This window comes from Poecilia latipinna, unplaced genomic scaffold, assembly GCF_001443285.1.
Source record: "Poecilia latipinna isolate Pla-1442-1.1 unplaced genomic scaffold, P_latipinna-1.0 Scaffold237, whole genome shotgun sequence".
Classification (NCBI taxonomy): Eukaryota; Metazoa; Chordata; class Actinopteri; order Cyprinodontiformes; family Poeciliidae; genus Poecilia; species Poecilia latipinna.
Window position 1 is genome coordinate 1,118,673 of NW_015112853.1, and position 13,302 is coordinate 1,131,974.

At 39.3% G+C, this 13,302-nt stretch overlaps 1 protein-coding gene and 1 non-coding gene across 2 annotated transcripts; one reads left to right on the forward strand and one right to left on the reverse strand.

The window, feature by feature from the left end:
- Nucleotides 1–1,075: 1,075 nt before the first annotated feature.
- Nucleotides 1,076–12,149, reverse strand: fam114a1 (family with sequence similarity 114 member A1). The gene is made up of 13 exons (XM_015032371.1): nt 12,073–12,149; nt 10,015–10,341; nt 9,646–9,730; nt 8,386–8,615; nt 8,090–8,224; nt 7,785–7,937; nt 7,510–7,696; nt 6,043–6,128; nt 4,321–4,515; nt 4,058–4,197; nt 3,794–3,866; nt 2,991–3,044; nt 1,076–2,174 (listed from the first exon to the last, which is right to left on the reverse strand). The coding sequence occupies exons 2-13, from the start codon at nt 10,333–10,335 to the stop codon at nt 2,049–2,051; spliced, it is 1,785 nt and encodes a 594-aa protein (XP_014887857.1). The 5' UTR covers nt 10,336–10,341; nt 12,073–12,149; the 3' UTR covers nt 1,076–2,048.
- A 409-nt stretch (nt 12,150–12,558) lies between these two features.
- Nucleotides 12,559–12,630, forward strand: trnap-agg (transfer RNA proline (anticodon AGG)). The gene has a single exon. It is a non-coding gene; the product is annotated as a tRNA-Pro (tRNA).
- The last annotated feature ends 672 nt before the right edge of the window (nt 12,631–13,302 follow it).

The window sequence follows — 13,302 nt, forward strand, 5'->3', positions numbered from 1 at the left end:
TGGAAACGGGACGCAGACGTTTAACCGTGTTGTCAGGACTTTTCATTCTGATGACACCAACACTTTCCTTGACATAAGCACTTGTTCTTGAGGAATGAACTCCATACTTGAACTATCCATTTTGAGCAAGTGACACATTTTTGCAGATTATCGACTGGGTTTGCAGTTTGGACTAATTGTTTTGAGAAATGCAGTAACTTGTGCAAATGTTAATAATGTTACAGAAATAGCAACTGATCTATTTTTCATCCATTAAAACATTATTCATCAATAAATAGTTTGCTTATTTTTTTTCATGAGCAGCAGAAGCACTTTTACCACATGAATGAGTCAAAATAACCTGCTGCACCACTAAAAATATAATAAATAACTCACATGGAAAGAGTAGAGAACAAATAGTAGGAATTTGCTGCAGATGTTTATAGTTGCAATCTTGGCTGCACTATAGCATGACTGTAGTAGCAGCAGCAGACAAACTTTAGTAAACCAGATGCTGAACAATCCGTGTTTTGAATATGCAAGTAGCCAATTCCCCAGCAGACATTTAACAAGGACTGCATACCAGTTCTGCATCTGTGAATATAGACTTATGTGCAAAGCAAGTGGACATTTGAGTCAACCAAACATAAATCTCACCAGCCACTCTTTGTTTCAAACACAGTCTTGCATAATACTCATCTAGATCTAGGTTATTAAAACCCCTTAACCCTCACCCCTGAAAAATACAATGGAAACACGGCACATGGGCGTTCCGTTGCAGGTTAAGGGGTTATAAACACATTCATGTACTAAAAAATGCATCAGCTTATTTATCTTTGTCGATAAGTATTCCAACAATATGCAACATATTTGAAAATTAATCTTTAAATATGCTAAAATCTCACATATAATTTTAATCAATAATGCATTATTCTCTGAGGATTTTATATCACACTATATTGTGTTTTGTATCATTTGTATGATTTGTTTTCTTACTTAAGTTGCGTTAGATGTCCCTCTGTTTGCTTATGCTGAGCAGGTCCAGGTCCATTTTTAATCAGGATTATTGGTTATTTCTGTCAAAAACAGTTCTCAGTGATGTTAACACATTTTTTTATTTGCAGCAGCACCAAAACATAATACAATAAACATTTAGAGTCTTTTTTTTAAACATTCAGTGGATATAATATGGGAAACCAAGCATAACTGTTAACAAAACTCAAGGTAGTGTTGCTTCACATATAATTTAACAGAGAAACAAAAAGGCAGCACGACAAATATAATGTAAATTTTCAATACTGCTAATCTTTAGTTTCAATCAAGAGGAAAATAGTTAAGGTTTACTTCTCTATTCATGTCTTTTTCTATAAATGTGACTATTGTGAAGATTGATCGAGATTAATGGAAATCACCTTTCTTCTGAATGGTTTATAATGTTAAGCTTTTACACAGATGCACCTGATTTTTTTTATTATTCATTTAATTTTTTTTACTGCAGTAGGGGAAACCCATCTTCCAAAGATTCAGTAGAGACACGGGAACAAAAAGCTAATTCTTTTGTACAATAGTGTTAAAATTAGAAAATGATCACTCCACAATCAGAGCATTGTGTTCATGTATTTACCAATTTCCTTTGTGCCTGTTGTCCTTTGCTTTATTCTTGTTTTAATTAACCAATTCTGCATTCTGATTAATTACAGCCTGCACAAGCACAAGCTGTAGGCTGTACTTTACTGCAAAAGCACATTTTATACATATAGTAAACTTAAACAAAGAGAAAAGTGTGATCTGTGTGCAGGGAAAACCAGAGCAGGACTTCATCTATGGTAACACTGCTGCTAACTGGTCTTCACTGAGCTTAAAAGCATTTTATCAGCATAACAGGTTGCTTTATTAAATAAGAAGTGGATAAACACATCTGGGTCATTGTTGTACGTTATTAGTCCATTTATCTGCTTCCTTTAGAAACTTTAATTCTCCCACCAACGCATCTCCTGCTTTATGGCACATAAAAGCACTGCGCTTTACTTTACAACTGTACATTAAGGCAAGCAGGTGCACTGAGGGTGTCAGTGCTGCGGCTGTGCTGCTGGCTCTGCAGCAGCTTGGCGGTGCTGGCTGTGGATGTGGGAGATCTGCAGGACTGGCAGCAGCAGCTGAAATGCATTATGGATGTAGTTGGTGCTGTTGGTCCCCTGCAGAGACGAGACAAGATTCTTTTTATACTTCACCACCATCAATCAGAAAGAGCTCTAAATGCAGCAAAAAGGGGAAAACCTAAAAGAGCGCTGGTATAGGATTAGGAAGGATGCAAAGTGCAAATAAAATGCATAAAACAGATCCTGCGTTTGTTTATTTAGGCAATGACTGAAGTAAAAGAAAATCCGATAGGTCCAAAAGTTCTTGATCTAATATGTGTTAATGTATTTTCGTTCAGCATGAACAGGATTACAGTATAAACCCGTCTTATTTAAGCCTCTTTAAAGCTATATTCTTAAAAGCAGATTATATTGGCAATAGTAAAAAAAAAACCTGACTAGTTTTCCCCCTTTTTTCACGATTTAGTTGAAATTAGGGTAAAATCCCTTTTCACAGCTGGATTTTGGAAATGTCTGTGAGAAAATGGATTATACAAACACAAACTCTTGCAGTCAAACTTCAGTGTTTGGTGCGTAAGTTCATAATAGCACATGAAAAATGAACTGAGCAGATCAGTATGGAAAAATCCCTGTTTATTTTCCGACAATCCTTCTTGTCATGTCTGCAGATCAGCCTCAGATGAACGGTGAAGAGCCATAGAGCTTCAGCATAATTTTATCATGAGTCATGAGTTTGAAGCAGCACAGACACAAAGTCTCAGTAGCTCCACGCCAGCAGCAGCCACCTTTGTTTCAAATCAGCTCTATAAACCTTCAGCTTTATTGAGAGGTGTCATCTTCTATCAGATGTCGCGCGCCTAAGCCTGTGACCGATTTGGTTTTTATTGAAACTGCTAAGAAAGCAGGTCTCACCTCCTGCAGGACGCTGTCTACAAGTGGATTCAACTCTTCTGCTTTCCTTTGTGGCTGAAAGAAAAACAGCAAAGCAGATGAGATTACAAGACTGATAAATCAAGCAATCCTCACGCTGTCTCCAGGGTATTTTGTATGTTCTTTGTACGGATGCAAAACAAGAGAACAGAAACAAAGACGGTAATTCTGATCTGTTTATGGATAACTGGGAGAGTCATGAACCTAAATGATAACTTTGAGCCATTCTTTTTTTAATGAAGCCTGATTATGCAACAAATTCCAATTATTTTCAAAGAGTACACAAGTTTGAGTTTATTTTAAATTTTTTCTAATCCACATGCTCGAAATTACACATACAGGTGCAAAAATATGCATATGGCAAAAATATGCATATGGCATAATTTGACCATTTTTACTGGAAGAACCGGTAGAGCTCATTTGAATTTGTCGGCTTATTGATGGTGAGTCAGCTTTTACGTCTACTGTGGTCTTGTGGTCAAGATGCTTTCCTGCTCAGTCAAACCACATTAAAACCAGTTTTGATGCGTGATTGGCATCCTTGTTGAGTCGTATTCAAGTTTCAAGAATCTGAAGCAAACAGCCACCTCCAGTAAAAAGAAATTGGTCAGAGCGCATAAGAAGTATCTCAGAAACCACTGAGGCTCAAGCCTATCATAAATTAATTACTCCTGGAACTGCATCATCAATGCCCTCAGTGAACCAAGTTTGTCCTTGGCATGTACCTCTGCAGGCCTATAAGTAACAATGACAAAAGTCCAATCCAAACACAAAGTCCCACTTACCCCAACTAGAAGAAGCGTACCAGAGAACCGCTTGGTCAAGCAATCTACCTCCTTACACATGGCACATGTCAACCTGGAATAGGAAAAAAAACATCAATTATTATTAAGCACAAAAAATATATACATATATAAATCCAGGTCCACCCAGGCAATAAGCAAAGCAATAACACAAATTTTAATTGTAGTAACGCTCCCATTCCTACAACCTAGGAAATCTAAGGGCCAAAAACAAAAACAGTTGCGCTCCCACTCATCCACTCGTACTTGGTGAGGATCTGTGCCTGGTCCCTGGCTGGCTTCTCCTGCTCCTGACCATGAAGGATGAGCTCTGCCACCTTGTGGAGCTGTTCGATACTGCGAGCCGTCACTTCTGCCAGACTGCCCACTGACGACAGGTAGATGGCCTGCATTACGGAAGATAAATAACGTTTAGCTTCCTTTCTGAAAGAGCGACTCAAAATAAATCAGGCTGTGACAGCTGGGAGGAAAGCTGCAGCATTAAAATCTTAATGTTAAGATGACTTCACCTCTACAGATCGGAGGTCACGCTCCTTTTCCTTCTCTTCCCCATCGCTCTTCTTGTCCTCCAGCTCCTCCTCATCTTTCTTCTCTTCTTCTTTGTTCTGGCCATCATCCTTCTGATCGTCTGCGCTTTCTCCGGAAAACGTTACTCCTCCTGGCTGCTCCACTTTGTTCACCCATTCATGGGCTCTCATACGAGCCTGCAGATGCATAATTACCACCCATCAGCTCTGCGTGCCGAGAAATCACTGTAGTGATGGATGCTAATGAGATGCATGAACACGATTGTACGTTAATGGCTGTCTATAAAAGAGAGCATGGATTATGCAGAGGGTCTTTGAAGGAGGGTACTTTATTTTTCCACAATGCCTGCAGCAGGATGTCATTAGGGTTGTAGATAAATGTGTATTTGCTCTGGTTTGAGAACAACATTCCTCAGAATGGCTTCAGCTAATATTTAGCAGTCATCCTTGTATTTCAGAGTAACTGTGTGATGAGGATCACACACTTGTTGCCATGTGGAATAACGTCTTAAGTGTTTCCAGTGGTGGTTCTTGTTTTTCTGTAACCCCAAACCGAAAATCCCCCCCAAAGAAAACACAGGAAATCAACTGAGATTTGAGGGCAGAATAAAATATGAGTCCTGCACAAAGTACGGAGCATAATCTCCCACTTTTAAGCAGCACTCACTCATGGGGACAACAATTCCTCATTAAAGCACTCGAAAACTTCTTCAACATGAACCAGATTAAAAAATAAGTTTACTCATGCGCCCCTTTTCTAATGCCACTGTGGGTAACTGCCCTAATCAAAACGTGTCACTGGGTATTTTGAAAAACCACAAGAACATATGTACACTTCAAAATTTGAAGTAATTTTTAAAGGTAATAGCAGATTAACAATTTTGTCAACATATGAAAAATTGCTAAAACTGAGTCAATGAAGTAGAATAGGGCAAAGAAAGAAGCCCTGAAAATAAAACTTAATCTTGTTACCATATCTAACAATACATTCAGACTGCATTTCTCACACACATTTAGGCATTTCATGAAATTTCACAAACAAATTAATAAAACATTTATGTAAATCATGTGTTTAAACTTCTCAAAAGATTTTAAAGTTTAAACAACTTAGTTTTATTGTTAAATTATTAGTTAATTCTTTGTTTCTTAACCTGCTGTTAGATTTTTCTGAAATGGCCACGTCGGTGCGTTTACCTAAAATATGTGTTTCATTTTGAAACAAAAATGAACTGACCACCTGACCATCTTGGGCTGGAAGTTCAAGGGGCTTTAAGCAACCTTTGATCGCCACCTAGTGGTCAAATAATAATTAGCTGAATCAACAAGAGACTCCAAAAAAGAATAATGCCGAGGTGAGTGACTCTTAATCCGAGCAGACATGTTTAGCATCACATGTTTAAAGAGTCCGAGTCAAACTGGCTGCGCTTGAGATCAAGTTGTGTATGCTACACTATCAGGTCAAAGGTCAAGCTGGAGGGTTATTTACTTAAAACCATCTTCAAATGAAATATAATGGTGTAATACGGCCATGCTAATCCTGTGTTTGTGTCTTGACATCAGAGATTTGAACTTTACTCTAAATCCCCAGACTAATTGATTTGCTCATCGTTAAAGCCAATAAACTTTCCAGCAAATACTGACAGCCCTGCAGACACACACGTGTGAGTACGACTGAAAGTGAAGACGTATGCATGTTTGTGTCACCTTGTTGAGTTTGTCTGGCGTCGCAGCAACATGAAGTTCAAACAGCAGCTCAGTCAGAACGCTGACAAACTCTTCACCGTCAGCAGCTGACAAAACACAGACACTCATTTCAACACGTTTAGATTTTACACGGCAAAACAATGAAGGTGATACGTGAAACATGCAGCTCCACAAACTCTGGGATTAATGCTTTGATTTCGTCAAGCTGGGATTAGCATGTTTTCACCTGAGAGTTGATTCTTGTTTGCATGCTGAAGTAATTTCACTTGTTTCCATGCTAAAATTACGACGGGGATCGGAAGATGCTCAGCGAACATGCACATTCAGAGTGCGGGTCTGATTGCTGTCATCTTTCCTGAAGATGGTGAATGCGAATGTGTCGTCAGCCCTTGAACACTGACACTGGATCAGGCAGCGTGTGCATGTGTATCCCTCCAGGTGCCCACTCTGAACTGTGCACAGCTGTGACACTGCCTGAAGGGGCTCGTCACACATCTCAGACCTTTAAAACATTAAAAGGATGCCAGGCTGGTGGCGTATGATAAGACTGAAACCTGGCATTGCGTCAACACTCAAGGTCCACTCAAGGAGAACTTTAACCTAATGAGGAGAAAACATGCCAACAGGGATTCTAACGGGGAACTGAGCTTTTCTACCTCTTTTTGAACACGGAAGATAATTTTGTTGCTTCACAAAAGTCACCTACTTTTTCAATTAAATTTCTATGAGGAAACACTACAATGCATAAAACTACTGAAGTTTTAGTGGATATTTGTAATATAAGTGTGTGAGTGTATGAGGTCAAACGGAAAAGGTGGGAACTTTCACTTTAAACAGAAATGTTTGGAGTAAAAAACACATTACTGACAGCTATAGATGGCCATATACTTACTTAGAAAAAAAGGGGAAATATGTGTAACAGATTAAATATATAAAATGTAAATAGAGATGAGACAACATGTCTTTCCAGTAAAGCAAGTGTGTGTGCTTATTGTTGTAAGTGAGGAAAATCTTCTCACAATTAGGCAGCTTTTTAAATTCAGCATCAAATGATGAAAATGCCACTGAATATTAACTTACTATCAGGTATTTACACAACTTTTAAGTTATTTATTCTAATTATTATGACGCCACAAAGATTAGGGACATATTGTAAATAATATTTAACAATTGAAAAAAAATTGACATATTTTTATTATCTAAAATTATTTGACTTAATGTTTTTTGTAAAGGTGTATGAAGACATTCTACATTGCAATGTTTCAATGATGATGGCACAATGTCTTTAAATCATTTTAATCTTAAATTTAGTTTAAGATTAAATTTAATCTAGTTTAAGATGATGAAAAAAAAAAAAGCTAAACCTTTCATGTGCATCTCCTCTATTCAAGAAGAAATGAAAGACTGCCTGATCCTGGGTCAGCGCTCAGAGTCCGCCTCTACCTCCGGCTGCTCTGGATCACTCACATATGGGGGTGGAACAGTGTATTTGGGAACTTAGATCACCGTTATCCTTCGTCTCTCCTCCTGCCTTCTCCTTCTCCTCATCCTCTTCTTCTTCTTCTTGCTTTATGAATATCTCTTTAATGAAAATCAGCTCCTTCTTCACCTCTTCCTGCTCTTCCTCCGTGAGGGAAGAGAGGAATGCTTGGACCTACAAAGAGAGGTGGCACTTTAAGCGCTCCGCGTGAAAACAGAATGTGTTTGCGACACGACTTTTACTCCTGAAAAGTGGGCTTTACTTTGGCCTCGCTCTCATTGGACAGGATCTCCAGGGCCTCCAGGTGGGACAAGCCCTGGTAGTCATCAAACAGAATGCCGTAGTGAGCCGTGGGCGCACTCAGCGGCTGGCTGCTGAGACGCGCCCGCTCCTTTTCCTTGGCTTCCCTCAACATCTGAAGAATCAAAGTCACGTCAGAACTTCAGCACAAAGGGGTCACCTTGGTAAAACTACAAAAACATCCCTGAATCCCCAAAGTTTCTCCTCAGGCTGGGAAACTTTTTATTTTACTTTTCTACGGGTCCAGATAATTATGTGGCTGCAAACCTGACTCAGAGATGCGGTCTTCTCCATCAAAGTCTTGGTCTTTTTAAAACCTGGATCACTCTCAGCCAGAACATTCATGGTCTTCTTCCCGATGAACTCCAAGGCATCCAGTCCTCCACTGATGACCGACTTACCCTTGAAGACAGAGGGAAAAGTTCACTAAAGGGACATTTTATGTATTTAAATTACATTTATCATGTTTTATTACTGTAGTTCCTGAAGAAATGTGGCTTGGGAAGCTCCTAACCAAAGTGAATAGATACGTATCAGGTTTTGCAGTGCGCCTGTTCACTCACAGTGTTCTGTACAGCATGTGTGATTGTGGAGAAAACCCCCCTACTGGGTGCAGCAGCAGGGGCAGCGCTTGCAGGTGCCGACTCCTCTAAGCTGGCTCTGTCAGGATCTGCTCCCTCCTTCTTCTCCCCTGCTCCCTCGTCCTCCTCCTCCAGCGCCTCCTCTCCTACCGAGGTCCTGTGGAGACGAAGAGCCTCACCTGCCTTCACCTTAACGGAGCTCAGGCTGTGTCCTGAAGCAAGGGACATATGAGGACAAACACACTTTTTTTTATTTTTATTTCAGGTGGATTAGTTCATAATGTTGTTTTTGACAACGTATTGCTTTACCAGCTCTGAGAATCAGGCTGGAGCAGCACACAGTCAAACTTAATAATTTGAAGACTTTAAAAAAAAAATTATATTTAAAGTAAACAAAGCAAATTCCAGTTGCATGGTTAAATAATAATCTCAGTGTCAATTTTTGGCCAATTGAAAGTGAAAATGGTTTAATCTCATTTAAGGTGTGTAGCGTTTCTAAGAAGACACAAATTTTAATATGTAGCAAGACCAGAAGAGAGTAAAAAAAATATAAGCCAACCTGATATTACAAAAATGGGACGTTTCTCCAAAACTGGTCAGGGAGGCTGTGCAGCGACCGACAGCATCTCTGAAGGAGCTGCAGGAATTTATGTGACTAAAACGTCCCCTTCCTAAAATCTTTTTTTTTGCAATTTTTTTTTTTTTTGCCAATATAAAGGGAGTGACTTTTATTCCCAAAATCACGTTTGGCAAAAAATGACTTAGGCCGTTATTTTAGGAAGGTAACAAAGTGTGACAATCGAGTTTGCTACATGTTAGAGTTGTTTTCCTCCATAAGAAAACTTCTGGGTTCGGCTTCAGAACGTTTTTGAGAGGAAGTGTTATGGTCTAATGAAACTAATACACTATTGGCTACAGTTCAAAGAGTCAAGTTTGGCACAAAAACAACACTGAACATCACCTAAGAAACACCACAATATCAGCCAAACGTGGCATAGGAAGCATCATGCTGTGGGGTTACTTTTCTTCATGCAGAACCAAGGTTTTTCCGCCAGGCCTAAAAATGTATACAATTGAACAGTTCCTAATACCAGTCAGAAAGTTTAACATTTTTTAGACGGTGACGTGAACGACGAATTTAAGTCCTTAGGAACAAACAGAAACAAAAGGCAAAAATAAATCTGTGGGACAGAAGAAGAAACAGAAGTTTGGGAGAAAAAGCTGAGAAGCAGGAAGACGTACCAACGGTGGAGGTGGCGCTGCTCAGAAGAGATTTTCCCCAGGTACTCCAGCCTCCCCAGCCCTGGTCTTTCTGCTGGACTGACACCTGCACACATGAGGACACACAGTTATACACAGCACAGCAGCAGTAAAACACTGTTTAACAAGCCTCATTATTAGCTACAGTGTTGTAAAAGCTTTGGTTTAGAAATGCTGAAAACGCGAAGAAATAAAGAGCTTTTAACACTTTAATTAAATTAACTTTACAGGGACTGAGTGGCAAGAAGGAAGGTAGAAACTCCAAGTACTACTGCACAGTTATATTGCTTTCTTTAAAGTGATATGTTTTAAGAAGCTACAACAGCATGTATGGAAACCTTCACCACAAACCTTCTCCTCTTCCTCCAGGCTCTCTGGGTCTGGCTCCAGGCTCACTGCTTGGTCACATTCAGCCACCTGATTCCCAGCAGGGGGCTCTGACAGACCCTCAGATGCCTCGGGTTTGGTCGTAGTGTCTTCCACGGCAGTCTGCTCGGCTTCGTGGTGGGAGTCTGCGTTCTCTGCGTTGAGAGAAGGCGGCAGCGGCGCCGTCGGATGATCGGGGAGCGTCGATTCGCCCTGATGAGGGCCAGGATCAGCGAGGGGAGCAGGTCCAGACGGAGGTCCGCTGTCTGTGCGGGGCTCCGCATCAGAGGGGGCAGCCTGAGACATGGTGACCTGGAAGAGGGAAGATCCGAGCTACTGATATAATCTAATCTATTTATTGTAAACTCACAATCCAAATATTAAAATGTGAGATTAGTGTAACAAACCTGCACAGCATTAGCATTTAGCAAGAACCACAATTTAAAGTCTCACACAGTTGTTAATGACGCTGACTTGTAGTTTTCTATTAAGTAATTTTTAAATTAGTGCCTACAAGAATATTAATACCCCTTAAACTTTTCATAATAGTCAAGTAGGAAGAAAACGCTACCATGTCATGTGATGCGCATTTGTATTCAGTACCATTTACTCCGATGCCCCAAAATAAACTCCAATGCCACCTTCACAAGTCAGTCCATATTTTGAAAATTTACACAACTGCAAAACTTCCAGCACATGGCCGTCCACCAAGACTGACAGACTGGATGAGGAGACAAAAAGTATTAATCAGAGAATCAAAAAAGTGGCCCATGGTTACTCTAGAGGCGCTGCAGACGTCTTCAGTCCAGGTGGAAAAATCTGTTGACAGCTAATAGTTGTGTGCTTCATGCTGGCAGCTTATTGAACCACATGAAAAATACTAAAACAGAGAACTGACATTGCATATCACCAAGGGCAAACCGTCTTCACCATGGTGGTGCCAGCATCATGTCTAGGAGATGGATAAACTGGGCAGAGTTAATGGCTGGAGATAAATACAGAACAATCCTGGAAGGAAACCTGTTAAGTTAAGGTCTTATGACCAACGCAGAGATTCACTTTCCGGCAGAGATGCAGGCCTAAACATACAGCAGGGCACAGTGGAATAGCTTATCATGCTTTAGAATGGACCAGTCAAAGCACAGACTTATGTCTAATTAAAAACTTCTATAAAGTTATGACAGGGAGGGGTTGAATACAAATGCACGTTACACTTTTCAGATTTATATTTGCAAAATGTTTGAAAAACCAGGCATTATTTTACTTCTACTTAGGAGTCATATAATACCTGGTAGTGGTCTATCACATTAAATCCCAATGAACTGCATGAAAAACGTGAAAAAGTTTAAGGGTTTTAAATAGCCAGTGTAAATATAGGGAACAACGTCGCCATCTAGTGATTAGCAGGAAAAAGTACACTCTTATTATTGTGACCCAACATTTTCAACATAATCTCAATTTGTTTGCAGAATATAAAAAGTTACTAAGTAACTGACTATGCGCTCTAAGTTCTACACACTGAATATAATACGGTAGTTAACTGCATTAATGCATAGTTTCATTATGACTAGAACAAGTCAGGGCATGTCAAACTGTTTAAATAAACACATAATGTTTCCTGAAGCGATAATTACAACGTAGTGGTGTTTAAACACAGGTAAAATAAAACATGTGGCTATCTATACACCAAGGGGGGTGAAATTATCATCGAGATGTTGTGAATAAATGCAAACATAAAAGAAGATAAAGCTACTTATAACACGGATTACATCACATTACAACTTCAGCATGACAACTTTAACAGCAACGCGAAAAAAAATTGGAAACAAATATTATTGTTGCAAAGTATTTCTGAGTCATTCAAAAAGTACCTTTCTCTAAACTAGTAATTCCTTTGAGACGTAATCTAAGTGACAAGAGTCGTAATTGTTTATTTAACTGTAAGCTAACGTCCTGCAGAAAAAGGTAAACGTATTAAATTCTACAACAAAAAGAACAAACAGTGTTTTGTTTTCCCAGAAAGAGACAGCAGCTACATCTCACCCGTTTGGTGCCAGCCAGCGGCTCTTCTTCCGCCCCGCCACGTCGGCAGGCCGGGGTCTGTGACAGCGTCAGAGAGTCACGCTGGTCAAGATGGTTCACCGCGACCACAACACCCCCAGGCATCTAAGCTAATGCCAAACGCTCCGACGTCATCTGCAGCAAAAAAAGGAGCTAATTTCGATGTTATTTAGAGGAACAGTTCGCTATGTTAATTATCATATGTCTATTACTAAAAACTTGCGTTCAAGAGTGATGCCACAGCGTGTGAAACTGCAAGCAGACAGGAGTGAATCATCTCGTCTCCATTGAGCTTTAATGTTTGAAGTAAATGAGAATGTGCTGGACTACTTCAGCACAGTAAAACCAACGAGATAATAAATTATCTTGCTAAAGGCGTTTATTTATATATTTACACCATGCTAAGCGTACAGCAATCGGTTATAGGTTAGATTAGATTGTTCTGTATACAGCTTTCGCCCACATCGCGGCTCGTTGGTCTAGGGGTATGATTCTCGCTTAGGGTGCGAGAGGTCCCGGGTTCAAATCCCGGACGAGCCCAATTTTAGATTTTTATTTTATTGATAAACTCGGCAATCGAAAAATAATGTTTTTAGAATTTTCACACACATCAGTATATTAGCGCTAAATATTATTACTTTAGCTGGCCTAATGTATAAGTAAACCAAGCTGCTGCATGTTTTAGTAACTGGACTGTCCTGAAACCAGTAATGAAAAAGAAAAAGTATGTTAAATGAACATTTTGGTAACAGGTTTTATCAATACATTGTGGCACTACTTTCCCTTAAGAGCATTCATGATTTTGATTTGGCCCAAAATGAAAATGAGTTTGACACCCCTGCTTTTATCTAATTACACTACAACATTTTTTTTCTTATTGTGGTCAAACATGAATAACAAATGAAACTTAGCTTAATTATATGTTCTTACTTAAAATAATAATAATAATAATAATAATAATAATATGGCAAAGAGAAGCAAAGCAAAAGTATGTTTTTTATATTTTTGGACCACAATAATCTTAACATGTTCGAAAATACTATGATGCAAATGTAGAAAATACTATGATGCGAATGTAGAAGGTAACATTTCTTCTGCACACCTAAAATGTATTGGTTCTAAATATTTTTTCATCACTAAACAAATAGCTTTACTAGCTGAGTTACTAGTAAGTAACTCAAAAGAACTGACGCCTGTCAAAAAAGAAAGAAA

Coding starts and splice junctions, on each gene's coding strand:
- fam114a1 (XM_015032371.1), bottom strand. CDS start 10,335: ATGTCTCAGGCTGCCCCCTCTGATGCGGAGCCCCGCACAGACAGCGGA. Junction 9,731..10,014: donor GCCTGGAGGAAGAGGAGAAG/GTTTGTGGTGAA, acceptor TCATGTGTGCAG/GTGTCAGTCCAGCAGAAAGA. Junction 6,129..7,509: donor ACACTGTTCCACCCCCATAT/GTGAGTGATCCA, acceptor GTGTTTTGTCAG/CTGCTGACGGTGAAGAGTTT.